The following is an 18,894-nucleotide window of genomic DNA, read 5'->3' as shown; positions in this document are numbered from 1 at the left end:
CTTGGGCATACGCACAGATAATGCAGTAGAGCAACTGAAGCCATTGATACTCCAGTAGCATGGTGCATGGACAAAGCCATTCCGCTGGCAATATTGCACAGCTAGAGGTAGGAGATTATTAGTGTGGGAATGATGGTTTTGGAAACTGAACACCTGTTTAGAGGCGAAACATTATGTGGTCCTTTGAAGTAGGAATCGAAGAGTGCACACAATGACCAATTGATGAAAAACCTACTGCAAGTTTGCACTCTGGCTCCCAATGGTATAACATATATCCAATAAATTTTGCATGGTTGGAGAATGTCTGTATCACAAGAGAGTCACTGGGACTTTTTGGTTTCTATTGAGGCTGAGGCCTGTGTGGCATGTGCGGTTTTACCATTAATCACACCTTTCTCAACTTAAGTCATAGGAAAATGGGCCACTTGTTTGCCTGTGACCAAAGGAAGATTTAACCTTGATCTTCACTCAGGTAAAATAAATCTGGTATTAATACTTGGATTTTGCTGTGTCGTCATATGTCAGGTCTCCTTCATCAAGGAATAAAAAAGATTTCCTCACAGATTACCAAATTGTCATGAGCTTCCTTCTCCCAAACACCTACCCTCTGCCATGTGTCTCATGGAAAAGCCTTTGTTTATGGACTTAGCAGCAATACTGATAAGATTTGTAGAGCTCAGATGTCTCTGCAATGAGCCAGATGTGATTGGGCAAGAGGGAGGGATACATTTAAAAGGCCTTGTCAAAGATGACTCCAATTGCTGGTACAGATTAGAATCAATGCCAAAATCCTGTTGTGAGGTAAGAGCATCATGTTTCTTAAAGGAGGAGACTGTCTTGAGCTCGTAGTGCAGCAACCAAGCAGTGTCACCATACTCAGAACAGGGAGCAGGACTAAAGTCAACAGTGTGGCAGAGTCGTTCTTGAGAGACAAGAAAGGTTAGTGCCTGAGCAGACAAACTATTGCAAAAACTCAACTCCAGAACTTTAGCAACTGGATTTGGCTAGAGCAAATAATTGTGAAGAGGATGCAATGATTATATGACTTTTGGATTTGATGTACCATGAAACACAAATATGATGGTCAAAATAGTTTTTATTTGGGAAAACATACATTCACTATTCCTAACTTCACATCCTCATATTTTGAAGAGTTGTATATTTTATGTGACTTATCTGTGGAGCTAAGTACTGTAAATATACTTACCTTCACAATATTTTGTTAATCAACATTCAAGCCACAATATTTTTGTATCCCAATATTGCTTTATTTGATTTTGTGAAATACAACCACCCCAACTCTTTAGCAGGGTAGGGTTGTCAATATTGACTATGGATTACATGAGAATGCCCCAACTCTGCAAGAGGGTTTATTAGGTGGGATGCCTTAGCAGGACATTGAAAGTTGAGACATTCTGGATAGGGCCTAGTTTCTGAATCCCTCTAATTACCTTTTGCAATGGAGCCATTGGTCTTATTCTAGCTCTCTCAGGAGAGCCTCTGTGGCACGGAGAAAACACACCTTGGACCAATTATCCCACGGTGGGGTTTGCAAACAATTATGAAAAGAACCAATTAGCATTTTTATGCAACGTTCATCTTCAGTATTTCATCAAAATGAGGACAATGTTGAAACCTTGGGAAATTATACATCGTGCAATAGGTACGGAGGAGCCAGAACTGCGTGTGAGTAGTGAAGTAAAAAGACATCATGCCATGAAAATTAGACAGACTACTGTCCCACTGCCATTAACCTGAGGAAGGAGGGCTGTAGTGATATTTATGTATTGACCAATGACTTCGTGGCGCACCACTTTGCACTTGGCTTAGCTGCCCACTGTCACACTAGTGGTCACCAGTTATAGACTCCATTTTGTATTCAGCTTAGCCTCACTGCCTCGTTAGTGGTGCGAGAAGTTTTCCATACAAACATGTTATGCAACGTGTTTTCTATTTCTGCGTGTTCTCTTTCTTACAGAAGAGCTGGGACAAATTATCACTGAAGAGCTGGTACATAATATGGAGGAGTTAGTCAGTCAGCAGGATAAAGATGTACTAGACTGATGTTTATGGTACAGCAGGGAACGGTTTGACTTTGGGAGGGACGCCTTGGGATTTTGGCCAATTTCCAACGTGTTTCTTTCAAGGCTTACCTAAAGTAGCCAGCATTTTTGAATATTTCTTGATGGGAGGGTTTTTTCAGAAAGCTTCTTCTCCGGTTCTTTAAGATATAAAAGATTACCCTGATCGGCAGTCGCAAATTCAGAGACCTCAGTCAGGATTTTAGACGTTGAATGCCTGATATATTTCCTGTGAGGGTAGAAATCTCTTTCTCGCAGTCGAACTGGGTCACCGTCTTGCTAGCATGAGAAAGATGAAGCACCTGACAGGCCTTATGATGATGCATTTTTATTAATTATTTGTTTTGCATTGTGTATGAATATACATACATATATCAATATAAGTGTTTGTATCCTTGCATGTATATATTTGCTGTTGAAGATTCATACATGGTCTTACTTCATTGCTGCACATTTTAAAAGTACACTATTACTATTCAAGCCTTCCTTCACAAACCTTGCAAAAGGTTATAATAAATGTCTTCTTCAGATTAAGAAGTACATTCCAGAAAATCTTTTCGACTCCTTTCAGTGTGTATATTTTGGCTCAGTCAAAAGTAAAGCAAAACAAGGGCCTGCAACCTGCAGAATCTAGACTTTACAACAATGATGATGGACTTAAAAGAGCAAGGGGTAGCTAGAGCAGCTCTACATGGAAACCCCAAAATGAACAAACAGGTGAGTAAAAATACACTAGTGATTGCTCAAACTACCGGATAACCTTACCAAAACTTGCACAGTTTCAGTTCAGAGTTTCAGACCAGAAGACTCATTCTGAAATCTGCTAACAGGGGTGAGTAGATGGTTGCCTAATCTTCTTGGTCCAGGTGGTACATCAGTACTGCCTCCCTTAATAAGAGATACCTCACAGAAGAGTAGACATTGGTCATAGGAACAGCCAGATGTAAGCTCAAAACCAAATAAAATGTGGCAAAGAAGAATGTGTTACTTACCTGCAACTCTCGTTCATAGATTCACATGCTTGAATAATTCCCTTGGTCAAAGTGGGAGTCCCATGGTACAATAGTAAGCAGTGTACATTAGTTTAACAGGCTGCAAAGAGAATGGAGAGTTCATCTTACAGCCTATGTCCTTTTCAAAAAAGGACCAAAGTTGAGAAATGACCAGTCTGGTGACAGCACCCTTTAGAACACTCTCAGAAGAGGCATCGTCCCTCAGATTTTCTAAGCACTAGTGGGAAATACCTCACCGGAGAGAAGGAGAGCCTCTAAGGGGAGGAGGGTGGGTGTCATATGAATCTATGAAAGATACCAATACTGGTAAACGAGAGGTAATTAACAAATTCTTTCTCCAGTATTGGAGTATCTTTCATAGATTCACATGCTTGAATCAGAATAGTCAGCAGTAGAATGCAATACGTAAGAAAAGCAGATATGATTATAATAACCGATTGTGGTATAACACTGTAGTATACATAAACGTGTGTGTGTGTGTGTGTGTGTGTATATATATATATATATATATATATATATATATATATATATATATATATATATATATATATATATATATATATATATATAAATATATAACTGGTTCACCTTATTGGCAAGAATGCCGAAGTACTGCATGACCCACAGCTGCATCAAAAGTATGCCCTGCATCTAAACAATAATGCTAGAAAAGTGTGTTTGCTTTTCCAAGTTGCAGAATGGCATACATTTTCAATTGATACCCCAGCAAACAAGGCCATTGTTGGGGCAATTGCTCTAGAAGAATGTTCTTTGGTTGGAAGACTCTTGCTGTCTCCCCTGGTAGCATTACTGGGGGATTTTTCCTGTCCACTCGCCAAAAAAACAACTAACAGATATATAGACCTAGCATTAATACTGGCTAAAAGGGAGATTACGACACACTGGAAGGATCCTATGGGCCCTCACCTACAAAGATGGCAAAACGCATTAATAAAGTGGGCGGAAGCAGAGGGGAGAATTACACTGGGAGGCGGCGAGGGGTTGCAGACCTAGGGACATGGCACGACAGTGGGACTCCTTACTTGATTGCCTCAAAAATCCGAGTGACACAATGTCAGATCAATCGCACTCTGCCGCTGGAACAGAGGCTGATGAAGACCTTTATCCATAACTGTGCACAAAACCCATACTCTGTTCAGGTTTACTAATAGAATGGACTATGCAGGACAAGGAGTGTATAATTGTTTGCTGGGAGGCGACATGAGGGGAGGGCAGCGGGGAAAGGGTAGTTTAAACCTATTAATGAGTGAATATGTATCTTATATCTGAAAAACTAATAAAATATATATATTTTTAAAAATGTGCTTTGGTTTTCTGCTGTAAAGGCCTGCCTGCCTTAGAGTGGCAAAACTGAATAGTAGATGATAACCATCTCGCTATGGTAACCTCAGAGACCATGCCGCCTTTATTGTTGTTGCCATTGGCTACAAAGTGCTGATCAGAGGTGCTGATATCTTTAGTGTGTTGCAAGTAAACTTTCAGACATGTTTTGACATCAAGAGAATGCAGTGTTTGTTCCGCTGATGACTGCGGATTAGGGAAAAAAGTTTTAAACATAGTCAACTTTTTAAGATGAAAATCAGTGGGAACCTTTCGAATGAACTTGGGATTAGTCCGGAGGATTAACATGTTGTCTCTGAACTGAAGGAAAGGTCTTCTGATAGTGAGTGCTTGAATTTCACTTACTCTCTTTGCAGTCACCTTCCAAGTAAGCAATTTTAGCTCAGCTTTGTGGATTGGTTCAAATGGATGTTTCATCACCTGGGACAAAATGGTGTTAAGCTGCCATGCAGGTGGCAGTGATTTTATTGACAGAAATGCCCTGAAAAGTCCTTTAAGAAATTGAATGATCAATCTGTGCAACCATAAGGAAGGAGATCCTAGAGTTCATCTAAATCTGGAAATAGTATCCAAATGCACTTTGACAGTGGAGTGAGATAATCCAGATTTACCCAGGGATAGCAAATTTACATTTACTGTAATATTTTTTCAGGAACAGAGATGATAGGATGTATGTTAATTTTTTCGCACCAAATACAGAAATGCTTCCATTTGAGGTGGTATGTTTTGTTGGCAGAGTGAGTTGATGCTTGTGCAAGAATACTCCGGCAATCGTTTGGAAGATCTAACTGTTCTAGCTCATGGTACTCAGGAGCCAAGCTGCTAAGTACAGCGAAGTTGGGTCTGGGTGAAGGACCTGGTGATTGTTCATCAACAACAAGTCTGGTTGAGGCTTTGAGTTTGATGTTGTTCATTGACAGCATGAGTAATTCTGTAAACCAATGCTGTCTGGGCCATCGTGGGGCTATGAGGATTAACTGGTATGGCTCCCGTACGATCTTTAGAAGAACTCTGGAGATAAGTGGAATCAGATGAAACGTGTAGGCATAGTGCCCGGACCATTGCATCAAAAGAGCATTTCCCCAGGATCCTTTCTGCGGGTACTTGCTGGTGTAAAACCAGAATTTCTTGTTCTCTTCCCCTGCAAATAGATCCAGATAGGGCTTGCCCCATAGCTGAAAGATTTTGTCTAAGACCATCTGGTTCAATTCCCATTCGTGAAAAATCTGGGACGTTTTGCTCAAACTGCCTGCTAGATAGTTGTGTACTCCTGGGAGATATTCTGCCCTTAGGGTCACTTGATGTTGTAGCACCGAGAGCCAGATGGCTTGAGCTTCTTGGAACAAAATCTTGGACGTGTGCCTCCTTTTGTTTAGCTAATGCATATTTGTTGTATTGTCTGTTCTCATCAACACAGCAGAGCCTTGAACTCTTGGCAGAAACCCTTGAAGAGCCAGTGAGATTGCTCTGAGTTCTGGGAATTTGATATGGAGCTTCCTCTGAGCCAGGGACCTTTTGCCCTGAATCTGAAGATCTTGTAAATGAGCTACCCGCCCTTCTAGTGAAGCATTTGTTGTTATGATGTATTCCGAAACAGGAGGAAGGAAAGTTAGTCCTGCTGAAAGGTTGTTGGAGTTTGTCCACCAGGGAAGAGCTACTTTCTGTACAGGCATGGTGCTTACAATGGTACCCTCTGATGGATTCATTTGGCCTCTAATTGCTCTTGGAAAGGTCGCATTTTGAGGCGAGCATGAGGTACTAGGAAAATGGCTGGAGACTTCATGCCCAATAGAAACTTGATTAGGCGAACTGAAGCGCAGTTTCTTTTTGAGAGAAATGAGCCAGAGTGGAAATTGTGTAGTGTCTGTTCAAGAATGCCTTGTCGAGTGATTTGTCTAGAGTGGCTCCCAGAAAGGTTATCCTTGTGGAAGGACTAAGGAGAGATTTCTGGAAGTTTACCAACAGACCCAGTGTTTGAAATAGTAGAAGACACTTTGAGGTCTCCCTCGACGCCTGCTGGGAAGATGGAGCCTTCATCAACCAGTCATCGAGGAATGGGAAAGCCTGTATGCCTTGTCGCAAGTGAGCTGTCACTGGAGCAATTATTTGTGTGAATATTCAGGGAGCAGAACGGATACCAAAGGGAAGGACTTTGAACTGGTAGTGTGTCCCAGCTATGTAAACCTGAGGAATTTGCGATGGTTGGGATGGATAGGGATGTGCAACTAGGCATCTTAAAGATCTAAACCTGTAAAAAAATCTCTGTGATTGTGAAGCTGGAGAATTTCTTGCAGGTAAACCATATGGAAAGATTGCTTCTTGAGGTAACGGTTGAGTTTCCTGAGATCGAGGATTGGACACCACTCTCCAGATTTCTTCCTCATGAGGAAAAAACTGGAGTAAAATCGTTGTCCTTTCTCGGAATGTGGAACATGTTCTACGGCTCCTTTTGATAACATGGCTACAACTTCTTTGTGCAGAAGCCGAAGCCGAGATGGAATACATTTTGACGGTGGAGTCTGGGGTGAAAGCTGAGAGAACTCCAGAAAATGGCCATGCTCAATGAGGTCCAAGCCCCACCTGTCCAATGTTATTTTGCTCCACTGATGCAAATAAAGGGAGATTCTGGTAATCACTGGATGTTGAGAAGGGTATGTAGCCGGCACTTAGATACTGTCACTGTATCCTAGTGTTGTATCTGGAGGAAACTGTCTGTTTACGCCTTAGCTGCCCAGAATAGACTGCCAATGGTGGAGGCTGATAAGGTGGTGTTGATGGTAAGTCTGTTGAAAGGGCTGCTGATAAGAATGCTGTTGGTATCTTTGGTATCCATCACAATAGGATATGAGCCCTGCCGACGTGTGCTGGGAAAAGGGATCTTGCAGTATTGGAGGCTTCCAAGGGACTGGGCTGTTTCAGTGTCCTTCTTTATAGATTGCAGGGCATGCATCAACGTACTTCCCGAACAAGGAGTCGCCATCAAAAGGCATATTGGAATTTTAGTTTGCACTTCTGGGTGAAATGACGTGGCTTTAAGCCAACATTGGCATCGGAACACAACAGAACCTGGTAACTCACGAAATCCGATAGATGTAATGTCCATTGCACAGTCGATTATTTCAGATGCCGCTCTTTCACCCTCTTGTAGTAGCTGCATGGCTTCAGATTTTTTATCATCCGGTAAGAGATCCAGATGGGAGGTTATGTCCGACCACATTTGGCGATCATAACATCCCAGAATAGCCAGGGAATTTGCGGCACAAAGGGTCGTACTTGCCATCACAGTGCATCGCTTGTAAATGTTATCTAACCAGCTACCCCCTTTGTCCAGAGGAGATGTTATTGGAGTGGAAGAGTTTTTTGATCTTCGTTGTGCGGCCTACGAAACCAGTGAATCAGGCTTCAGCTGCCGATCAAGAAAGCAGGCGAGTTCTGTGGAGCCTTATATTTTTTATCTATCCTAGGAAGGACAGCAGTAACTGTGGCCGGCGTCTTCATCATTTTAACTCATACCTCTCATTATTTCTCGTACCTCCCCTCTAATCGACTTTGTAGATTGGTCTTTGAAATCACAAAGAAAGCCGTCTGTCTGCTTAATAGTGATGGGCAGTTGAAAACGTTTTGCTGCTCTCTCTCATCAACATGTGGAACCCATTTATATCTGCAGATGGAGAATCTGCTGGTTGTGGTGGTTGAGGGATGAGATAATCATCACATTCACTGTTTATGGTGTGGTTATCAGGTATCTCAACTTTCTCCCCGTCTCTGTCATCATTAAGATCATCGCTGTCAGATGAAGAAGGGTCGTCTCGAGGGCGGCAAAGCAACACATGATTGCAGAGTCATCCACAGAGTTGTAGGTGGAGGTAGATGTTCTGGGGTTGCATAAGACGGTACTGCTGATGGTTACACTGCAGCTGGAGTTGGAAGGCGCTTGTAATAATCTTGCAGCATACCCTGCAAGTCTTGCATTACAGTAGCAGGAACATGGACAAAGTCTGGTGGCGGCGGAGGGGGAGGAAATTGTTGGTATTGCCTTGGATAATGGTGACTCTGGTATACAGGTTCATAATAACTCTGTTCCTCGTCATCTTCGTCATCTTGGTACTTTATATGCAATTCAGAGGGACTGCGTGGTGCCCCAATCATCCCTTGATCGTCATCAGAGCCTTGGATATCCAACAAATGGCTAGGCACAAGAGGAGATACTTCAGCAGGCGACGTGAAATCAGCATCAAAATGTCACGGTGAAAAGACTGCTGTCAACGAGGTGTATGTCAACGATGGCAATAACAATGTGGATTGTCTTTTCTTTGTCTTTATTGATGGCGAAGCAGATTTCAAATTTTGCGCCGTCGATAGCCGTCTCTGTTTTTTTTAAACTTTATTGATGGCGAGCCAACAAACCTTGTTAGCTGCAATAGTCGCGGTGCACAGGGGTACTGTCCTGCAAGAAGCGGCAAAGACTCTCCACCTCCAAAGTTGGATATCTGGTAGAGCAGACCACTAAGGACCACCACCTGTGTTGCAGGATCCACGCAGAGTTGCAGGAGAGAGGACCCACACAGCCGGTCGTCATTGCAGTTGGTGCCTGTGGATGCAGGGGAGTTACTCCTTCCCTCCAAGGGAGATTCCATCTTGCTGCAGACTGAAGACTTGCCACCCTCAGAGGATGAACAGCTGGGGAGATGTTGCAGTTGCTGGAAGGAGCCATAGAAACAATGTTGCAGAGCAAAGTCGTCGCTGGAGCTGCAGATTTTAGATTGCTGTGAAGTCCAGTTGTGGTTCCAGTGACCAGAAGTCAAAGTAAACATTTTTTGACCCCCTCTTTTTCTCAGGCCCCACTTGATGAATCACCCTGAAATTCCCACACGAAGATTCGTAAAACAGTTCCAAAGATACAGGAAAGTCAATAAACGCTTTTTCTATGGAAAGATGGCCCTAATTATAACTACCAACTGCCAACCGCCAGTAGGTGATATATATGAAAAATGTCACTAACCCAGTGTACATCTGTTCGTGACATGTTGTTTTGCAGATTCACATACTATGCATATCAATTCAGAGTGTTACAAGTTGTTTTTCTTCGAAGAAGTATTTTCTGAGTCACGGGATCAAGTGACTCCTCCTCTCGGTTCCATTGCGCATGGGCATCGACTCCATTGTTAGGTTTTTTCCCCGCAGAGGGTGAAGAAAGGAGTGATAGAGTATATAAGAGAAAAAGAGATGTCCATGCAAATGTAAATGTATATACATATGTACAAATGTTATTAACTTAAACGACTACAGGCTTCCGGGGAGGAGGAAGGGTGGATGTGAATCTGCAGCACAACATGCCACGAACAGATGTACACTGGGTAAGTGACATTTTCCGTTCAATGGCATGTGTAGCTGCAGATACACATGCTATGTATAGACTACAAAGCAGTTAGTCTTCCCAAAAAGTAGAGTAAAAAGCTTGTAGAAGCACTGCGTAGCTGATGGCAAATTCCCAGATCTGTTGTACTTCCTGGGATAGAAGTTGAGCCCTTGTGCCACCTTGTTTGGTGCTTTAGTGCATTGTAGTTGTATTGTCTGTGCGGATGAGCACTGATGAATTGCGGATTCTGGGAAGGAATACTTCTAAAGTGAGATGTACATCCTCTAGTTCTAGTACATTGATGTGCAAGTAAAGCTGAAAGGACTTCTGCTGACTTAAAGGTCTTGCAGATAGGCTCCCCATTCCTCTAAGGAAACAACTGTTGTGATGACTGAAGGAGAAGGCTGATGCAGGAAACACAGACTGATTGATAGGTGTTCTTGTCTCGTCCACCAGGATAGGGCGCTGAAGCTGCCTGGTGTGACCTTGATAAGGTCACCAAAAGATCCTGTAACTTGGATCCACTGGTTTCATAACTATTCTTGCAGTCGGTGCATCCGCAAGCGGCAGAATGGAACTGGCGGAATGCAGGCTGACATCATCCCCAGGAGGAATTTTTAAAGGATGTAGTAAGCTGGCCTGGTGTGTGGTGGACACCTATGGTGTTTGCACCTTATACCAGGTTCAGGCAACCCCTATTAGCGAGTGAGACTGTGTTTAGGAAGCTAGGGTTCTCTTGTGGTAGTTGTGGTGAGCAGCCAAGACTTATCTAGGAGGCGTGTATAGCACTTGCAATACTGCAGCAGTCACACAGTAATTTATCACACCTAAAAGGAACCACACAGTATTACAAAAATAGAGGTAATTCATTACAGTAGCACTAAAAAAGATATATACAGTAATTATTAGGAATTAGCAAGGCAGCAAGGTCCAGGTGACTCCATCCTTGGAGGAGAGTCCGAGCTGACCCTCAGCAGTTGGAAGAGCCAGCAGAAGCAGTTGTAGCCCCCACAGACAACCCACTGGCAGCAGGCATAGTAAGTTGCAGTGCGGCCCAGTCAGCACACCTAGAGAGGTGTCTCACATCATTGGAGCAGCATAGGAGAGACTGTCCTTGCAAGGAAGAAGTGCTGGAGGCCGGGGCTACCTGGAGCCTGAAGATCCCTTGGAGCAGGTGTCAACAAGCCTTGGTTGCTGCAAGAGTCACGGTGCACAGGGGTACTGTCCTGAAAGGAGAGGCAAGGGCTCACCATCTCCCAAGTTGGACAGCAGGTAGAGAGGACCAGGGAGACCACCCAGACCCACCACCTGTGTTGGAGATTCTTCCTGGAGCTAGATGGTAGAAGATCCTAGCAGCCGGTCATTGCTGCCTTAGGTGTCTGTGGATGCAGAGGAGTGGCTCCTTCACGCCAAGGGAGATTCCTTCTTGCTTCTTTGGTGCAGCTGAAGTCTTGCCAACCCGAGACAATGCACTGTCATGGAAATGTTACAATTACTGGAAGGAGTCGAAGAAGGACCCACTCGCAAAAGAGTACCTAAAAAGCCCTAACAGGGGGCTTGGTCACTCTGCAGGGTAACCACCTATCAGAGGGAGGTCACTGATGTCAGTCTCCTGTCAAAACCAGCCAGATGCTCCCAAGGGCCTCTGCACATCTTGCTTTCAAGATGGCAGAATAAACTGGCCACCTGGAGGAGCTCTGGGCACCACCCCTGGGGTGGTGATGGACAGAGGAGTAGTCACTCACCTTTCCTTTGTGTGCTTTCACACCAGAGCAGGGACCGGGGGTCCCTAGAAATGTGCCCTTCAAAGCAAGCCGGTGGAGCAGGGAGGCTACCCCTCCCCGGCCTTGTAACACCTATTTCCAAGGAAGAGGGTGTTGCCTCCCTCTCCCACAAGAAATCCTTTGTTCTGCCTTCCCATGCTTGAGCTGGTCAAGCAGCAGGAGGGCTGAAACCTGGCTGAGGGACAGCAGCAGCTTGGGCTGCCCGCAAACCCTGGAAGACTGGTAGGAGGAATACTGGGGGGTGCGCCAAGGATCCTCAAGAGAGCATGGAATCAAGCTACCAATACTGGCATTAGTATTTGGGTATGATTCTGACATGTTTGATACCAAACATGCCTAGGTTTGGAGTTACCATTATGTAGCTGGACCACAGGTAATGAGTTACCTGTGGCCAGTACATGGGTAAAATGGCTTCCGCTCACTTACGAAGTCCAGTCAATTGGAACTGGAGGTCGTAGGGGCACCTCTGCTCATGCAGGGCTGCCCTCATATACAGGAACCTGCACCCTACCCTTTGGGCTAGGAGGGCTTACCATAGGGGTGACTTACAGTGACCTGATGAAGTGGCCAGCAGTGAAAGGGTGTATGCACCTTTTCACAAGGACTGCAATGACAGGCCTGCAGACACAGTTTGCATGGGCTCCCACAGGTGGCTTCATACATGATACAGCCCATGGGGGACCCCTCGTGTACCAATACCCTTGGTACCTAAGTACCATATATTAGGGACTTACAGGGGTACACCAGTATGCCAATTGTGGGGTGTAAAGGGTACCAAAGCAACCAAATTTAGAGGAGAGAGCACAATCACTGGGGTCCTGGTTAGCAGGATACCAGTGAAAACAGTCTAAACATACTGATAAACAGACATAATTGTGGGTAAACATGACAAAAAGTGTGACTTTCCTACAGAGGTGAATGAAAGTGACTTTTTTCTTTGTATGGACTTTGCTAGACTGATTAACTTCAACTGCCTCTCTAGTGTGGGTTAAGCTTTGCTGAGTGTGGTGTTGATACTGACACCTAAGAATGTAGTTTTTGTGATGGATGTAGAATTGACTTGTTCAGGTTGAGAGTGAGACCCATCTCTGTGAATAGGTGTAAGCAGGCTTCTGTTGAGTCCTGAGCTGACTGACTGGACGGTGCCTTGACTTACCAGTCGTTGGGATAAGGAAACACCTGATGTACATAAATGAAAGGGGCGGATTTCAGGCCAAATGGAAGAACCTTGTATTGATAATGGCTGCCAGCTACTGTAAATCGCAGATATTTCCTGTGTTTTGGGTGAATTGGGACATGGAAATATGTGTCTTGGAGACCGAAGGTTGTCATATAGTCCTTCTTGATTGAGGAGTTTCAGTATGTCCTGCAGAGTTATCATGCAGAAAGATTGTTTTCTGAGATACGTGATGAGGTTTCTCAGATCCAGAATTGGTCACCATTCCGCTCAATTTGTGGACTAAGAAGAAATGGGAATAGAAACCTTTTCATCCATGTACTGCAGGGACTCCCTCGATAGATCCCTTTTTGAGCATGGTTATGACCTCCAACTTGAGAAGTTACAGATGTTTTGGGATTGATGGCTGAGGCAGTGTTGAAGGTGGTGCTTGGATGAACTCTAACGTATGGCCGAACAGCACCAAGTCCAAAACCCACTGATATGTTGTAATGTTTTGGCAACCTTGATAGTGAGTGAATATCTTTCCACCTAGGACTGGAGGCGAAAGAGGGGGAGTGGCCGGGGCCTGTAACTGGTCACTGACAGCGAACTGTGTCCTTTGCCAGTTGTCCAGATTTTCCTCTTAGCTTGTCTATTGTACGCAGCTTGTAGCAGTTGTCCATGCTGATACTAGGGACGAAACTGGAGATGTAAGAGCGGTAATGGTACTGCCCCCTAGGCATTCCTGTATGATGGAAGACCTCTTCCCCGGGGACTTCAAAAGGGAACTTTCCAGTACTAGAAAATCCCCAATGACTTTGCCTTGTCTGTCTTTATGACTTGCAGGGCGTCAGCAATATGTTTGACATAAGGCATGTCTAGGATTTTATTCTGGACCTCTGGTCTAAAAGAGGTAGCTTTAAGTCAGCCCTACCTCCTTAACACCGGTGCGACCCTGTGAATTGTCGAAAAGCAGTAGTAGCGATATCCATGGCGCTGTCAATAACTTCCACCGAAGCACGTTCTCCCTCTTGCAAGATCTTTCTAGCTTAGGCTTTAGCATCTTCAGGAAGCTTGCCTAGAAATGGCTTGACTTCAGACCCCATTTGGTGATCGTATCCCCTGATGAGCAGACATAGCTGACAATCTTTTGCATTTGTTGTGAAGCCTCCTGTCTTCCTTGTCTGGAGATGCTGAGATGGGTGCTGATGGGTTTATGATCTGCGCTGCCTGCGTGATCACTGAATCCAGTTTGGGGTGTCCAATGAGGCATGCAGGAGCATTCTCTGGAGCCTTATATTTTTTTATCTAGTCACAGTAGTACTGGGGTGACAGTAGCAGGGCTTTTCATCACGTTCATGCACTCATCCCATATATAATCAATAATGGGCATAACCTTGACACTTTTTTGAAATGGCTCCTTGAAGTCATATAGGAAGCAGTCCACTTGTTTTGTTGGCATAGGTAGTTCAAAACGCCTTGTGGCTCTCTCTAGCAAATTATGGAATCTCTCCATGTCCTCCGGAGGAGAATCCACCGTGGTTGGTGATGGAGATGACCTTCCGGGAGTTCGTCTTCCTCCCTATCATCATTAGAAAAGGCAGGATTTTGGAGAAGAGCTGTCTATAGAGATTGTCTTGGTGGCGCAGATATTAATAAGTGTGTTGAAGCCTGTGGTGAGAATGGCTGCATCAATGGAGGTTTCTCCAGCAATGAGGTGTGAACAGTTAAAGGTGCTGTTGTTGGAAAACGACTTCGGTAGCTAGACAGCATAAATTGGAGAGCTGACACTAAAGAAGAAGGACGGCATACAACATCCTCTTGGTATTGTTGGGGACACTGGTCCTGAGGGGTGTAATAGTCTTGTGAATAATATTTTTCCTCCTCATAGTCTTTTTCCTGAAACTTGGCATGTAACTCAGATGGGCTGTGAGTTACACCAAATGGATCCCATTCATTAGAGTCCTCTTCTTCCAAGAGATGTGTTGGCAGTAATGGCAACACCTTGCTAGGAGACCTTCTGGCTGGTGTCAGATGCTTAGATTTTTCTTGTGTCTGTTTTTCAGTAATTTTACATGCCGTCAATGAGGTTGAGGGTGTTGTAGACGGGGGGCTTGCTCGCCGACGCTGGTGAAGGCTTTGCCGTTGATGGAAGTGAAGTTTTTTTTGCCAACGGGAGTGCCGTCGTCAATGAGGGTGTCTTCGGCGACGAAAGTGCCATCATCGATGGAAGCATCGTCGTAGCTGTCTTCAAGGAGATGGATGTTATTTTCAGCATCAACGGTTTAGGAGATTGACTAATCGACTACGTTGTGGTCGTGAACGTAGATGATGTTGTCCATGTAGAGATTGTAGTGCTTGTCGTCCTTGATGCCGCAGTGAAAGTCTTCGTCATCGATGGTGGTGACAACTATATTCTCGTCGACGGCGGAGACAATTTTTTTTTAATTGACTGTGCTTTTCTTGTTCACAGTGAGCTGCTCATCGACGGTGTGGATGAAGGCTTCTTTAAAGAGTGTCTGACCTGTGGTGCAGGTGTAGGAAGTTCAGATACAGACTTTGAAAGCTGTTGTGAGGAGAGAGTGGATGCTTTTTTTCTCCTTTCTCTGTGTTTAAGACTTCTCTTTTTGTGATGATCTGGAAGGGCTACGTCCTCTGTGAGAATTTTTAGTTGACTTTCATGAAGACTTTTAAGGTGGCTCTAGAGATGATTTTGACTGGGTCGAGCCCCTCTATCTCTTGTGAGATCTACTGGAGAAGGATGAGGAATCCTCATTGTCGCTGTCCAATAGAGGCTCCTTCTTCCTGGTCTTGTGCTTTTGAAGCCATAACAGAAGCCTGCCCTTATTTCTTTAAAGTCTTAGTAGAGAACTATCTACAAATTTTATAACCCTTAACTTTATGTGAAGGATGGAGGCAGTAAATACATTCCTGATGAGAATCATCAGAAAAAAGCCTCTTATTTCCACAGATAGCACAGTCTCTGAATAAACTCTTTTTAGCTTATCATGGAGTCACATTTTAAAGCTAGATAACCCCAATATCCAGGAAAATAATATCTCTGTATATGTGAAGAAATATAGCATCTAATTTCTCTGAAGAATAAGTGTGTTAAGGCTAAGCAGGGCTTAGTGGAAACTCCCTTGCACAACGTTCAGTAGAAAATCTGAGGTACTTGAGCTTTTAACAGGAGTGTTCTGACAGGTAGTGCAACCTGATTAATTAATCTTAGGTTTAGTTTTTTTTAAGTAATGACTCTCCTATGTTACTACATTTGAAGGCCTAGGGCCTTTTAGAGTATATACTTATCACTGTATTGTTTTTTAAGGTACCGGTGACTCCCTTTTCGACGACAGGGAATGATTCAAGCATGTGAGTCTATGAAAGTTCCAATAGTGGAGTAAAATGTACAAAAAAGAGGAGAAATGTCTCGCGGCCACATATAATATGAAGGTGACAAAGGAATACATATAAGGAATTTCCGAAACAAATAAAACTGACGTGTTCAGAAACCCTTACAGCACGAGTCAGCAAAAAAGAACTGGGAATATGTGGAAAATTGTTAGTTCAGTGTATACAGAGAAATGAAGCCTCTGGCTCCGTTAAAGGAGCACTGTAGCTCTTTTAACCTTATGCCCTTTTTTCATGCATCCTTAGTCTTCATTTCTATTCTATAATTAAAGGAGCTAGAGTTTCCTGTTATTACTGTGTCATATGTTTTTCAGCTAGGGTCTACAGTGTAGTCTTTCTATTGTTTTAAATTATCCATTCCAATGAGAAAAGTTCAGTAAAAGCTGACCTTTTTTGTACAATGGAAATCATACATATTTTTGGACGTTTGAAGTGTCCACTTACAGTTTAAGTCGTATTTATACTACATTAATGAAAAGAAGTATTCCGGGGTCCCTGCACACTGGCAGGAATATTCTACTTTTAGAACTGTTAGTAAGGATCCTACAACGCAGAAGATGACATTTCTTCTGCTTGGAAATTCACAAACTCTATTTCCCCAAACTGCTTAATGTTGTTCAAAAGTAAGTTATGGAATTCAGCTCCACTACTGTCAGGTCTTTTTCACTGATACCTCCAAAGTATGACATTTTCTACTAGATATCACACCTCCCACGCTTTGTTGGCCCTTTGAAATATAATAAAAAAACATTATATTTTTAGTAAAGCCTTCCATGTGTATTGCACCTCCCAATAGAATTGCTGTTCCGAAACGGTTTTGTTCTACTAATACTTTCAACAACATTACCATATCCTTAGGTGTCCTATTTTTGATTTTCGCGTGTTATTTATTTTTTAACTGTACTTTTCACTTTTCCATTTCTACCACTTTACCTGGATTATTACCCAAGCTGTATGAAATGTTTATTAGGCAATTTCATTTATTTAGCCATATTTGTATATTTTTTTTTAGTCTAGCGTACACAGCACCATGCATGGATCTTTAGGTTTTATAGGTTAAAAAAAACAAAACATAAAAGTCGCACCCTACAATTACAGGTACAGGAAATGAATGTCTTTTGATGTTAATCCAGAATTACTCACCTTCTCAAGGGCCTGCAGTTCCTTGGAGAGGGGGTGGTCGATTTTGAAGATGCCAAGCCCTGAGCGGATGCTGTTCTCCTCAGCCTTCATGGTGGCCAGCATCTCTCTGACTGCGGCTAACTGCTCCAAGGCAGGATCACATGCTATGGTACTCGTGAATGGGCCTGGAGGAAGAGGGACACAAAATAGTAGAAAGCAATTACCTTTTAGCACAAAGGGAGTCCACGGATAAGCAATCAGCAAGCCTTCTGTGTCCGTTAGGTGGAGCATGGTAATTAGAAGACAACTTAAGACCACTTCAGGTAGACACCTACAGCTATAACTACACCTACAACTCACAATCCGTGAGCTCGGGAAAACAAGAGGAGACCTACACAAAGTGGCAATGAAAGATGAAGCTCGAAAGCAGTTATTTATCAAGCAAAAACATGAAAAAGGTGGCCAAGCCAATAGGTTACTGGTCTACAAATTGAAGCAAATTTAAACCTGAAATCATGCAAGAGAGATAATAGATGTTTATGGCACTAAGCACACTACTACAACTTGCATCCTAGAAGGTCTTACAGCTTTTCATTCGGCCCGCATTGCTTGTGAGCAGTTACATTCTCAACAACGGGATGAATATCTCCACGGCTTTCTCCCCCTGAACTTGAGGGGAGAGTCTGAAGTACTTGAAGACAAAAACGAGTGAAAAGGTTATTAAACATATGTCCAATAGTAAGACCCCTTGGTCGGATGGCTTTCAATAAACCCACTGTGGAAGGTATTAAACTCCTTCTACTCACAATCAGTGACTGATTTCATGCTGTCATTACATCTCTCTTCTGCTCCAAACCGATAATGATCCCTTAAACTGTGGATCATTCCATCCTATAATACTCTTGAACTGTGATGTGAAGGCATATGTGTCCATCCTTGCTCAACGCCTACAGTGGATATGGCCCAGATTGACTGGGATACAGCAGTCTGGCTTCATGAAAGATCACTAGACGCGGGACAAGACATGGCTGGACTATAATGTCATAGAGGTTGTGGAACGCACTCGCCAGCCCAATGACATTCTCTTGCCAGACACAAAGAAGGCATTTGACTGGGTTGATTTGAACCATATGTTTAGCTTCTGGGCAAGAAAGCTATTGAAAGAAACATTGGTCCCCTTGTCAAGAGCACTAGGCCTCCGGTTCCCATTAATATTTATACCCTTCATGGAGTCTCATGTACAGGTGATCCTACAGAACCCCAAGAGCAAGGGGATAAAGCTGGGTGCGGTTAACACAAAGTTCCTCCATTTGCAGACAAATTTCTCTGCTTCATTAGGGACCCTGAACATACTCTTGGAGCCTCTCCAATTTGACAGGGTCTCAGAGATTTCTAAATTCAAGATTAATTATTCCAAATCCCAGGACATGGGGGTAGCAGATCATTTCAACACACAGTGGGGGAGTAAACTTCGAGTGGACAGTAACTGCTATCAAATACGGAGTATTCCTGCCAACAAAATTTAAAGATCTATAAGCCTGGAACATCCCCATTCTTCTCTGTGCCTTTTATGAAGACGTGCTGCTTGGGAAATCTTGACATA

General features: G+C 43.5%; 1 protein-coding gene across 1 annotated transcript in view; it reads right to left on the bottom strand.

The window, feature by feature from the left end:
* Positions 1–18,894, bottom strand: part of DNAH2 (dynein axonemal heavy chain 2) — a 1,666,550-nt gene that overhangs the window by 1,055,404 nt on the left and 592,252 nt on the right. Inside the window, exon 24 of the mRNA XM_069218683.1 lies at positions 17,313–17,476. Within this exon, the coding sequence (XP_069074784.1) occupies positions 17,313–17,476 (164 nt within the window). The remainder of the gene's footprint in view (positions 1–17,312; positions 17,477–18,894) is intronic.

This window comes from Pleurodeles waltl, chromosome 12, assembly GCF_031143425.1.
Source record: "Pleurodeles waltl isolate 20211129_DDA chromosome 12, aPleWal1.hap1.20221129, whole genome shotgun sequence".
NCBI lineage: Eukaryota > Metazoa > Chordata > Amphibia > Caudata > Salamandridae > Pleurodeles > Pleurodeles waltl.
This window is presented reverse-complemented; position numbering and strand designations above follow the sequence as displayed.